Source organism: Cornus florida, unplaced genomic scaffold (assembly GCF_030987335.1).
Source record: "Cornus florida cultivar Cherokee Brave unplaced genomic scaffold, ASM3098733v1 CherokeeBrave_3.0.0_Hap2_Chr09, whole genome shotgun sequence".
Taxonomy (NCBI): domain Eukaryota; kingdom Viridiplantae; phylum Streptophyta; class Magnoliopsida; order Cornales; family Cornaceae; genus Cornus; species Cornus florida.
This window is the reverse complement of record NW_026775579.1, coordinates 87,454,884-87,469,005: the sequence shown is the minus strand read 5'-3', so window position 1 is coordinate 87,469,005 and position 14,122 is coordinate 87,454,884. Positions and strand designations below refer to the sequence as shown.

The 14,122-nt window shown below is 35.6% G+C and overlaps 1 protein-coding gene across 1 annotated transcript; it reads left to right on the top strand.

Moving 5' to 3' along the window:
* Nucleotides 1-5,589: 5,589 nt before the first annotated feature.
* LOC132274905 (putative disease resistance protein At1g50180) lies at nt 5,590-8,837 on the top strand. Its single transcript, XM_059776267.1, has 2 exons — nt 5,590-6,817; nt 7,971-8,837. The coding sequence occupies exons 1-2, from the start codon at nt 6,283-6,285 to the stop codon at nt 8,018-8,020; spliced, it is 585 nt and encodes a 194-aa protein (XP_059632250.1). The 5' UTR covers nt 5,590-6,282; the 3' UTR covers nt 8,021-8,837.
* The last annotated feature ends 5,285 nt before the right edge of the window (nt 8,838-14,122 follow it).

Sequence of the window (14,122 nt, the reverse complement as noted above, 5' to 3'; positions counted from 1 at the left end):
GTTCTCCTATTTCGCTACTCTCTCTCACTGTTCTCCATTTTATCTCTCCTCCTAGCATCCACAAAACCCAATTCAGGTGAGACGGAATTGGGTCTTCAATGGGAAGTTTTTGTTCGGAGCTTTCGCAGGGGTCGATGGGTCAAGGTTCACGGAAATTTTGCAATGGGTTTGCTTGGCTGTTGGCTCGGCCGTGGAGAGCTTGGGGCAGTAAGCAGTGGGTTGTGTTGGTGAACTCACGGTAGCTAGCTCGGCTTTGATGGTGTCGGCTGTGAAGGAGGAGGCTGCGAGCTCGAAACGGGGAGGTCGGCTGATGAGGCGAAGCTCGGTGGTTCTCGGAACACTGATGGTGGTGTGCTCGGCCGATGGAGATGTGGTTCGGGATGACATCGAATCAACGACTAAAGATGTCGCGATTCCGGTGATGGGTCGTGATTAGGTTTGATGGCGACTGGCAGGACTAAAGGGTTGCAAGCTTGGCTTCGAATGATGGCAGCCGGCGGTGGAAAAGATGGCTGTGGAGTAACTCTTCCTCACCGGATAGTTTGCTCATCGTCACCGTAGTCCGGTTCGATTCTGGAAGGTCACAAATCACCGCCGTGGTTTTTAGGACAATCGCCGCCGTTGCCATTGACCGAACACTTCACTGGCTGACATTCCACTCCTCAACTGAGTTCGCCCTCTGCTTTGATTTACGATTCAAGTGAGCGGTGGTACAACCAACGTGCCGGCCACGTGTGACAATGTGTTAAAAGAGAAGAGGTTTGTCACACTGTGGTACGACACCTTTTTTAGAGAAAAGAGTGAACGAAGAGATCCTCGACGCGCAACTCTCTCTCTCCAATCGATACAATCTTTGTACCATATAAAACCCTAATTTATCTCTCAGACTCTATGCAAAGGTGAACTAATGTAACATTAAAGGATTAAGCCTTAATAATAAAGGATTAGCTTTATTGTTAAATTTTAATCTAGGAGGTTTATCTAATTATGTAATGGCAATTTGTGTGGCTTGGTTGATTTATGATCAGTTTTGTGGTTTTATCGGTGGATCTGCGTGTTTGGTGCAGAGAAGGAACTAAAAGGCTTTTAGGTATTTGAGGTTTGGATATATGTGTCTCAATCAATCAAGGGCCGACAAGAGCGAGTCGACACAGTACAGAAGATTGAGTCGATCATGCGTGTATGCATCCTCTGTGTGAAATTGATTGTGTTTTTTTTTTTTTTTTTAGGCCACATATACATATAAACAGAGGAAGATGAAAGCTATGTTCCAGTGAGGAAGATCAACAGTGAAGATCAACAGTATAAGGGTGTGTTTGGGTGTTTAAAAGGAGTGTGGATTTAATAGTTAAAATAAGGGGCATTAGTGTCTTTTCATGGTCATGAGGGCATTATAGTCATTAAAATTATAGGGTATGTCATGTGACCAACACATAATGATTTTAACTGTGAGATCCGAACGGAACAATGACGGAGGGGGAGGGGGCCATCTGCAACAAAAATGTATAATTTAGGAGGTTAGTTGTAACTTTAGTAGTTCAGGGATTAATTTTTCATTCCCCAATAATTCAGGTTTTTTTCTTCTTTTATTTTATTTTTTTAAATTCACATAATGTACTTATTTGCCCAAATTAAAACTGAGGTCCAATTCCTTTTCAAATTCCATTGGCCAACTCGGTTACCAGTAGTAATTGGAGTAATTAAGTACTTTATAGTTTCTCTTAAAATTAATATTGTCTGAGTCACATGCCATATAATAATATTTGTTATTGGTTTGTGGGTCAATAACAACATGACATTGATAGCTTTGTGGTCAACCTCTTAATTGTTGAAACAAATATTTTATTAAATTTTTTTGTTATTTGTTTCGCTTATAATATTTATGCTATGTTTGATTGGAGAGAGGGTTTGAGGGAGGATGAGTGAGAGAGGGAATAAAATAATTTTTCCGTTGGAGGGAGAAACCAAGGAGGGAAAAATGATTCATTCCTCCTTGGTGCCTCTCTCTTTTGTATTTTTCTATCGGACCAAAATTGAGGGAAGAGGAGAGAGAAAAAAAATTAATAACTAACATAAATATGTATTTTTTTTTTTATAACCTTAGTAAAAATTTGGAATAGATACAAAATTTTTAGAATTTTAAATAATAAGGGTATATTAGTAAAAAAAAATATAAAAACCATATTTTCTTTCTTTCTAACTAACCAAACAAAAAATGAGGGAACACATTCACTTCCTTAAGAATACCTCATTCATCCCTTTCCCTCTCTCTTTTATCCATTTTTCCATCCTCCAACCAAACAGAACATTAGTGACACACTAGCCGCTGCATGATACATTTGGCAAAATAAGTTTTAACATTCTGAATTTAAATATAATGAACCATGGAAATATGATTAGTAAAGATGTTATACATGAATTCTGTTGCTAAGGAAATTCTCAACTTTCTATTGCCACCTGGTTTGAAAACTTTAATCAAACCCTCCACAATTCACTTACTAGTGACCATATGTGTACTTCAATGCCTTGCTATTATTTCAAGTCAATAAACATAAAATAAATAACTCAAATCTAATAATCACTTTACAATTTCTATTGTCACTCTCCTGAAAATCTAGACACCTGAGATGTCATAAATAATAATGGATTCATTTATCGGTAATTAAAAGTCTTAACATCTGACATAAAATTAAATAAATGTTTGTGAACACCTGATGATAGTTATTAATAAATAGTCCTATTACCCCTGTATAAAGTAATTACCATCTCAAGCAATCTTGTGATAACACATCACAGATTACCAAAAAATGTGTCCTAGCTTAGGTTAGACATGGTTCACTAAGAATCAACTAAGAGTTCCAAACGATCGTATATGAAAATTTTCCACAAATATCAAATAAGAAATGAAGGTATTTCAATTTGTGCAATACTGTTTTTCAAAAAACCTTACTTGATTAGGGAGTTGCAAATTGTTGTTTAAAATTTTGTTACCTCACTCTTTTAAGTTAAATCTGTAGTGATAATCATGTGATGATCAGATAAGTCAAAAATCACGAAAAAGAAGGAAGAAAAATATTAGTGAATACAGCTGTAAAGGCAACTTGAAAGGAAAAGGCCCTTCCAAACTTTGAAGGTAAAAGCAGATTCCAAAGCAACCTCTACATGGTGGGGAAAAAGTAGCCATGACAAGTCATATACGGAGTATATAACTTTCAATAAAGGCTATTTGAAAGGAAAAGTGTAAAGAGACTTTTCAAGATACTTGTACTAATCAAATATATGGATAATAATCAGTGGCTTAATTGGCAGAGTGCAGAGTAAACTCGTGTTCGAATCCGTCCTACTATCTTGTTTGCCGAAATGAATAATAATAATAAGGGTAAATTATAGGATAAAGTGCAATAAACCTCCTTCAACTATACCCTAAGTGCAACTAACCCCCCTCAACTACAAATAACCCCCCTCAACTATGGTCTTGGTGTAGTCTTAGGACAGAAAGTGTTCTTCAGGTCATTTCTAGCTACCGAAAATTTGAAAAGTCTAATTTACCCCTCCATAAAACAGTGCCACATCACAGTGAGGAAAATAGAATACATGGAGGACACGTGTCAGCAGCCTATTGGCTGATGACTTTATTATTATTTTTCCTTTTCTTTTTTTTTTTTTATCCTCAACTAGGTCACTTCTTAATACCCCTCTCTCTCTCTAACTCGCCCCTGTCCAAGTTGCCAAATTGAAACGCGATGAACCCCCAAATTGAAAAGGCGACGACGAAACCGGTAATTGACAGAACGGCGGGCAAGACGGTGACGAGCTTGGCTATGGCGGCTTGATGGAGACAAGCTGGCTATGACGGCGAGGTGGAGATGGGCTGGCTGTGACGGTGAGGTGGAGACGGCCTGGCTGTGACGGCGAGGCCGGTGAAGGGCTCGGCTGACTCAGCAATGAATGACTCGCGGTGGCGAGCTTGGCGGGATTGAACGACGGCCGAACTCACGACGAGCAAGGAGGCTTTGGACGGTGGAGAGGATGAAGACAGCCTCGGCGGTTTCGGCTTTAGATGATGTCGGCTGTGTGGATAGCGGGTGGTGCAGCGGCGGTGATGGACCGGTGAGGGCTCAGCCTTGAGGAAGAAATGCGGCGGTGGTTGGGTTTTGCAAATCAGTTCTTTGAAATTGGGTTTGCTTGTGATTGGGGTTAAAATTTGCGATTGGGTTTGCTTGTGATTGGGGTTGAGAATCAGTTCTGTTATTGTTGAAATCGAATTTCTCATCTTCCAGATGAAAAGAGAGAGAGGGAGAGAGAGAGAAAGAGGTTCCATTAAACAAAATTAAATAATGTATACTTATATAGACAACTACAGAGGAACTCATTCTCTGTAAAACATACAATATATATATATATATATATATATATATATATATATAGATGTATACATATATAGGTAGATAGAGATATACTCCACAGATCGATGAGGAAGGAGGACAAAATGTTAGGGCTTGTTTGGATACTAGTTGGGTCCAAATGTATTTAAAGGGTATTATGGTCTTTTACATTCCATAAGGGCTCTATGGTCATTTAGAGAAATATGGGCTATCACGTGCCAGCCATATGTTAGAAATCCATCAACCGGTTGCCGGGTTGGGTAAAGTGCAACCAAACAACATACTTCAAGGGGGTTTTATGCTACTTTAGAAATTTAGGGGTGGTTTTTTGCTCATTAGGGTATAGTTGAGGGGGGTTTATTGCACTTTACCCTAAACTATATTAAATCTATTTTTTTTTTGCCAAAAAAACTATTCAATTATTTAAGGGGTGGCTTACCAAACGGACGTTAGCGGAAAGAGAACTGAAATAAAAATTGACTTAAATACCCTTCAAGCTTGTTTGAAAATCTATTTTGTGGTATGTCTAGATTTTTTTAATTAAATAACTTGCCAAAAAAACTATTCAATTATTTAAGGGGTGGCTTACCAAACGGACGCTAGCGGAAAGAGAACTGAAATAAAAATTGACTTAAATACCTTTCAAGCTTGTTTGAAAATCTATTTTGTGGTGTGTCTAGATTTTTTTTAATTAAATAACTTAAATGATATTTTTCATAGATATTAACACTTCTATTGTTTATTAATTTTTAAAAAATATGTTAGCCTTTTACTAGACTGTGGAGGAGATAAGAAATTACCAACTACTACTATATGATATGGTAGAGACATCTTACCCACTGTGGACCAAGAGAAACAAAGCTGTACATGCAAACACAGACTTCTAGAGGTCCTACCACGTTGCAAACAACCATTTTTTATTTTTTGTTTTGTTCTATGGTGACCTTGCCTTTACTTGTCGCTTTTCACAGTGGGTTCAAACTATGAATGATCTATGTTGAGGGTTTTACCGTGGATACATATTGTTGGACGTTGAAGATTTTTTGAAATGATCCATCAGGATAAAAAATTCCAGCACCAATGGTGCTTGATCCAACTACTTTTTACGCTTACTCAATAAGAAGCCAACCAATCGAATAATGACGGGTCCACTCCAAGAGGTGTTTGTAAAGTGGAGGACAACCCATTTAAAGAGCTCTGATTTAATTTTAATTTCTTTACTCTCTCATGATATCAAGCAACTAGATAGATTTTCATCCACTCGATTCCTTGCGAATTACTGTTTGAGAGTTGATGTAAAGAGTCCAACGATATCATCTCTTTAACAAATAAAGGACTTTTAAGCTAGCTAGCTCCCCCATTGTTCTTTGATTGAGCTTGGAGATGATTGTTCAGCCTGTTGTCTCTTTGGTTGTGGAAAGGGTTGGTGAATGGTTGATCGGAAGAGCAAACCTCTCACCCGAAGTACGCTCCGAGGTGGAGGGAATTCAAAGGAACCTAAGATTGATGACGATCATCGTAAGGAATTCAAATGCAAATCATACAGAAACGGCGGCATGGCACAACTTTGTTGTTGAGATCCAAGATGTCGCTTATGATGCTGAAGATGTAATCGAAACTTTTATCCTCACCGTACCAATGAGGGATAGAAGAAGAAGAGGTATTATCCATTTCTTTCTAAAAAGAGGTGCTTGCATTTATAGAGAGTCTGTAGACCGTCACAATGTTGGGTCAGAGATCAAGGATGTTAGGAACAGGATTTCTGAACTTTTCACAAATTTACAAGCTTATGGCATGATAAGACGCATGGTGGAAGGAGAACAGTCATCAAGTTCCGCACAAGAAAGGGCTTATCAGACGGACTTATTCCCATGTGGTTGAAGAGGATTTCATAGATATGGAGAATGATGTGAAGAAATTGGTGGGACATCTGGTGAATGAAGACACAGATAATTATCAAACGGTTTGCATATGTGGTATGGGTGGTTTGGGCAAGACCACTCTTGCTCAAAAAGTCTACAACCACAACGATGCAAAGTGTCACTTTGATTATCTTGTTTGGGCTTGTATATCTCAGAAACAAGATGTTTTGCAAGGGATCCTTATTAAACTTCTTCCCGAGAAGAAGGAGGAGGAGATTCACCGTATGAGAGATGAGGAGTTAACCAGGCAGCTCCATCAAGTCCGGCTTGATAAAAGATGCTTAATAATTCTTGATGACATTTGGGAACAGGGGGATTGGGACATCTTGAAATTTGCATTTCCGATTGGAGAAGCGACACGCAGCAAAATATTACTCACCACCCGTAATAAACAATTGGCTTCATATGTGAATCCACGTGGATTCCTCCATGAACCACGGCTATTGAATGACGGTGAAGCTTGGGAACTGCTTCAAAAGAAAGCATTTAGAAGAGCACACGGTTCATCAGGTATGGTATATAATTAGTCCCCAATCCATATGAATCATTGCATAGTTATTAAATGTCTCATTTAATATAGTTAAATTAAATATATATATATATATATTAGTTAGTGGGTTGTTAGTTGTGTGGACTGAAATTGTAACAATAAATAACCTTGATTGTTCCTTAAATGACTTGTTCACGCAACAGAAATGTAAAGAACTTGAACTAATGTGGTAGCTACCTAAAAGGTTAGAAATTGAATTTTCATAAATAATTCAGGATTTGGGGAGCTCTTATTATATGACTATTGTGTATCACTTTGAGTTTTGTGGATGAACACAATTGAAATTCCAATTCAATTTTCTTAAATAAAAATAACTAAAGTTGACTAATTTTAGGATAGTAACATTTTAATTTTTAAGACGCATCATTGATATGCCTTGGTATGGTTATAGGGGGTGCATTAGAACCCTTGAAATTCATTAAGAATTCTTAAATGAATCCAAAATCATAAACTAACCTGACAATTTAAGTTGTCAGGTTACTGTCACAAGAACTTATTCTTGCTCATTTTTTGGTGTGTATAAATTGTCTGACAACTTAAAGTTACATAGTATCCTACTCAGTTGTTTTGGGTTGTATGAGTAAATTGCAGAAAATATTTTGGCACCAAAAAGATAAACGAAAATGATTGAATTGATAGGGGCAACCAATTCATGGAGGTATTACTTACTGAGGTTGACACTTGAGAAATATTTACTAACTTAATTCAGTCTTAATTTTAAATAAATTAACTCCATGCATTTAATTAAGCAATTTGAACATTACTTAAAATAAAATTATAAGATTATAAGTGAGGAGATTTTACTGATGACAAAACATTTAAAATTTGTACAATAAAATAATTTTGTGGTGGTTGTGGTTCCCATTACCAAGTAATTAGTTTTCCACTTCAATTTTCTCACATTTCTTTTTTTTATATATATTTTTTTCTTTCATAATTTGTTGGATTTAATATAGCTTAAAAGTTTAAATTTGGTTGTTGTCCAATACCTTTTTCCATAAAGGTTGTTCGGTGTTTGGCATTTCAATGAATTTTTAAATTTTTTATTGTCCTGTATGAACGACCGTTGTTCCCTTTCATAACTACTACTACTATATATGTTGGGTTTTGCAGACAATAGACCTGACAAAAAGATTGAAGAGTTGGGGATCAAAATGGTTTAGACATGGTGGAGGTCTACCATTAGCTGTTGTTGTGCTTGGAGGTATTTTGGTAACCAAACATACAAAGGAGGAGTGGGAGAAGGTGCATAGGAATATTAATTCCCACATAAGTAAGGGCACAAGCGTGGGGCATGAAGATGGAGGAGTATCACAAGTGTTGGGTTTAAGTTACCATGACTTATCATATCAGTTGAAGCGATGCTTTCTCTATTTAGGAAGCTTTCCGGAGGATTCTCGGATTGAATTAGAGAAATTATATCAATTGTGGATAGCTGAAGACCTGATATTGTCATGTGACACAGAAGGAGAAGACACAATGATGGACGTTGCAGAGCGTTACTTGAGTGAATTGGCAAACAGGTACATGGTTCACTTGGGAATAGAATATGATTTTAAATATTGCAGGCTTCACGACATGATGCGAGAATTGAGCAAGTCAAGAAGAAATTTTTTTCAATGTCATTGATTCTGAGAAAAGTTCATCAACATCATCAAATGCTAAAGTACGCAGAGTTGCCATCCATGGCCATTTGGGGAAGGAGGAGGATTATGGTGATTGGCTTTCAACTCAGTACTACCTTCCGTCGTTGCTTTTATTCGGAGATGATTGGAGGCCATGGATAATAAATTCATGCCATTGGAAAGACTTGAAGGTGTTGAGAGTTGTTCATCTTGAATCAATTCATGCCAAAAAGGGCAAGATGGTAATTTGTTACAAATCAGTAATTTGAGACTCAAGGGCATAAACGTCATTTACTTGTATCACGCAATAAATAAAATAAGGCCCGGGATAATATTGTCTTTTCGGTGGTTAAAATATATTTATTGCACTTTGATTGGGCCATAAGGTAATTACTCACATAAAAATTGGGTTCCAAAGTGTAATTAGGAAAATTAAAAGAGGAATGTTTATGGGACAAGAACCAGTCGACGTATATGCATTATACGTCAGTTGGTTTGGGTTATGAATAGTGGAAAATCTCACTGCCGAGATACCGGTCGACGTGTGGGAAGCTACACGTCGACTGGTTTGGAACGTGTACAGTGAAAAGTTTACTGTCAGATACCGGTCGACGTGTGGGAAGCTACACGTTGACTGGTTCGTGCAACTCGGTAGACGTATGGAGTTTTACGTTGACTGGTTTGGGTTATCCTCACTCACTGTCACTAAGATACACCAACTTTGAAAGCCAATCACCCAGACCACTACATTCACGTACATACGTAAATACATTTCAACATCCATAATAACAATAACTACAATGTTAACATAATTTACTACACGTTACCAAAATACACTAAGGATTAAATGCTGATACAACTCAATTACATTACCTCACTGGCCATGCACATGCTAAAATCCAAATATTGTACATGTTGCAAAAATAATACATCCTAAGTCAACATCTTAACAAAATAAGTTCAAGCTCTACAAAAATGCATCCAAAATGCTTCCTAAGTGCTCTCAAGCATGAGATGGATTATCATCTGCCAATTCCTTTCCAAGACCAAAAAAAAAAATGTTAAGTATGTAGGGTGAGCAATTTGCTCAGCAGGTGGCACTTACGACATGTCTCTTGTGTCCCCGTGAATCCAAACATAGAATAGAGCAATGGAAATGGGGATCATACTAAGCCGGGTTAATACAACATAACCACCAATCTCAACCTAATCAATGTGATGCGATAGAATGCAATGCATGCCGATGTCACTCCCCATTTTCTCATTCAAAATCAATCACTTTCAAACTGTTAATGTAACTCCCTTTGGTACCCCCTTAGCGCCGAGAGAAGGATTGACTACTGTCCCTGACCATTGGTACCTCCGCAGCGTCATTATGGGGCCCAGATAGCTCAACCACGCTAGGGCAGTCTCCCTAGTTCCCTCTAGGTTACATTAACCTACCGGCCCTTTGGTGACTCCGCGGCGACCGGGTTTGATAAAACTATTTCATCAAAACACTTTCCCAAAAATTCCCTTTTTTTAGTATCAAAACAATTCTTCCCTTTTTCATACCTAATGTCAATACATGAATGTATCAATATCATGTCTATGTCCATCATTCTACAATCACTCAAAATTTAATTGGCAAAGCACAATTCATAGGAATTTTTAATGAACTACAACATGTTTTCATACAATAAAATCTAGCATGATAGGCATATAAAGAATCAACACATAGATATGTTCTCCACATAGATCATTTAATGCCACAATTACTCAATTAGCAAATATACACATCAACTAAGCAATTGGCTTGATTCTATACAATTTAAGCATGTTAACAACATAATAGACATAGGAACTCAGCATATAAGCATGCTTTTCATACAACCTATTTTATACACATCCTCTTATGTTTACATATCTCAATTAAGTCATTTAAAACTAAAATCAACACAATTAAGCATTCTAAGACACAATTCAAGTAGATTAACTCATTAAACACAAGATTTCATGGATTAAGGACCCCTACCTCTTAATTGTTCAAAACCCTCAAAGTGGGTAAAGAATTTCGAAATTCCTAGGGAGGCTCAAAGTTGGAATCGCTGGTACACACGCGTAGAGCTCGCCGTGCTCTCTGTTTTGCCGCAAACGATACTTAAAAATTCCAAATATTGAAGGAGTAATCTTGATTCAAAGTTTGTTGCAAAACAAAATGAAATAAAGAAGAAAAGAGAGGAAGAAGAGAGAGCTACGGGAGAGTGAGAGATAAGAGACCAAAAAAAATGTGGTCTCTACCCTACAAATGTGATAGTGGTGGGTCCCACTATTATCCTTTTCTTTTCCCTTTTTCCTTTATCTTATAATCCACACCACACAAATACATGCAATGCACCACTATAGGAATGCTACATAATTCACATAAAAAAAATATGAAATGCAATTAAACCCAACTAAAATCCCGTACGCAAAACGTGAAAAGACAAAAATGCTCTTACGGCGACAAAATCCTGAAAAGAATGAAAATTATTGAAAATCAGAAACATCACAAAAGCATCCTCGTGACACTAAAAAATAAATATTAAAAATATCAAAATAAAGAACCTTCATATTTACGAAATTTCGTAATATTAAAATAAAGTACAAAGTGATCTTATTGAGTAATTATTTAGAATAAAAAGATATAGAAATAAAACTCACTTAAAAGAATAATTATATATATATATATATATTTTGGACCACACACTCTTGCTTTTAAGTGGAGTTCAACCCTCAACTTTAATTTTAAAATTAGTAGATAATAATTAGAAATTTAAAAATTTATAAACAAGAATGTGATTTGAAATAAAATATCATAGATCATGCAAGAAAGATAAGAAAATCAAAGCTCACATTAATCATTGAAGCCAAAACAGTTATATGAGTTGATATGTATGATTTGGAATAAACAAGTTTGTTTGTATGCATACAGTCATGTTTCAATCGTGGACCCACTTCAGTTATACATCATTCTTAGATATAAAATGAAAAAAGGAAACGAAAAATAAGCCACTTGTATTTTATTTTATTTTATTTTATTTTTGAAGACCTACCCTCTCTTAATAAAAGATAACAAAATTTGGGTAATAAAAGAGAATATTGGGTACCCCGTCAGCATGCCAACATGCTATCCCCATCCAATAATAGCATGACACTTTTTCCAACTTTCCACGTCAGCTCCTAACATAAAGTTAACTATCAAAAGTTGACTCCGTCTCCTTTCTCTTCAGGCAAACACTAACACCATCAAAATTTATTTTGTTATCCCGCCAAACCCAAATTCTTCTTTCACAGATCCCGCCTAAATTGTTGCACATCTTTTTCTCATTTTCCTTTTTTGGAAACAATATTATCTCCAAACCTCTGACCCACTTCCATGAGACCAAATTATATTTTCATCCGTCTCTTTCTACCAGAAGTCTTTAATCACGGAATTGTACCAAATCAAGAATATTAAAGCTTCCACTAATCTTTTGGAGTGCAAAGGTAAGTCAATTCCCTTTTTTATGTGCCATTTTATTTTATATTTTTCATATCTTTTGACAATAACAAAAAGATTACACTACCTATAATCTTCTACAAATAGATACTAAAATGGTTGATTGTTGTGTAAATTATAATCAATTTGCACATCTTTTTCTCATTTTCCTTTTTTGGAAACAATGTTATCTCCAAACCTCTGACCCACTTCCTTTAAGACCAAATTATATATTTATCTGTCTCTTTCTACCAGAAGTCGTCAATCACGGAACTGTACCAGATCTTCCAAAGAATATTAAAGCTTCAATAGATCTTCTAGAGTGTAGAGGTAAGTCAATTCCCTTTTTTATGTGCCATTTTCTTATTGAATAGAATACCATAGCTTAATGATGTTATATATATTTTTCATATCATTTGACAATAACAAAAAGATTACATGATCTACAATCTTCTACAAATAGATACTAAAATGGCTGATTGTTGTGTAAATTGTAATCAATTTACTAAAATCAGTAAAGCATTGACAAACCTAGACATATAATTTTAACAACAATTTGGAAGACATGACCCAACAATTTGGAAGCTCCTGTCATTGACAATAGGAGGCTTCAAATTCAATGAGCACTAAAAAGAAAGTTGGATTTTGAAGCTTCAACCATTGGCTCCACTAAACAGACAATCTCTGTATTGTTATCCTTACATAAATGATTAAGAGAATAGAGTATAGGAGTTCAATGCAGTTTTGGCTCTGATTGAATAAAAGGCAACTTTTTTTCTTTTTCAGCTTTTTCTTTTTGAGACTTTGACAACACTAGAGTAGAAAACTCATTGTTGTTCTCATCCGAAACATCTCCTTAAGCACCAGTAAGAACCTAGACATATAATTTTAACAAATTCACAATCAATGTATAATAATCAAATAATGTATAGTAATCTTTATTCAGTGTTTTTTTAGTTTAGGGCCATTAATTTGGTCGAACTATATAATAATTTCTCGTGTTTGGTATAGACTTCTAAATTCACATTTGTTTAGTTTTCTCAATATTTTTCTATCTATTGTACTAAACCAAATGAGTCCACACATAAAACAAAAGAAATTAATAAATTATTTCTTCATATATATATATATATATATATATATATATATATATATATTTTTTTTTTTCAAGTGAAATGAAGTACTCCAATTAACAACCAAATAAATATTAAAATCCTTACTAAAATATATAGCGAGTTCTAGTATATACCACATAAAAAATTACTTGCCTTTAGAAAAAAGAAAGTACAAGTATTATGTTTGTAACATTATTTTTTGTTGGTTTATAATGTATGTGGTTTACAGGTGTGTTATCATACCTAATTTATTAAATGGAATCTTTGGATGATGATATTGATAACCTTAAAATTGGAATGAGGGTTTCCAGTGAAGATGAAGCATGTAGGTTATATTGTAAGTATGCCCTGCGAAAGGGTTTTGGTGTTCGAAAAGGAAACTTTCGGTATACTAGTGGTGGAGTTATTAAACAACGGGAGTTCTTATGTGCAAATGCAGGACAATATCGCGATGGTGATCCTTTTAATCCGAAAAAAATAAGAAGATTAGTGACCCGAACAGGTTGTAAAGCTCTAATTAAATTTGTAATTCCAGAAGGAATTTGGGAAATTAGTTATATCAATGATGAACACAACCATAGATTAATTCCAGGACTTTGTTGATAAAAAAGAAAGATAGTTTTTAAGAATAAGCATAAACATAGATTCAGCTAGTGCAAGTGTTCTAAATTCTATGGTTGGTGCTGGTATAAAAGGGACAAAAGCTTACTCATATCTTTCAAAGGAAGTTGGTGGATCTGAAAATGTCGGGTTCATTTTAAGAGATTGTCAAAATTTTGTTAATGAGAAAAAGAAAAGTTTGATTCAAAGAGGAGATGCACAAAGCATGATAAAACACTTTAAGCAATGTTGAGCTGAAGACCATATATTTTTTCACAGTGAGGAATTAGATGCAGAAGGTCGTTTGGCAAATTTTTTTTGGAGAGATGGATTATCAAGATTAGACTATGACTATTTTGGGGATGTTGTTGTTTTTGATACCACGTATCGAACAAACAGATATGATATGATTTTTGCTTCATTCGT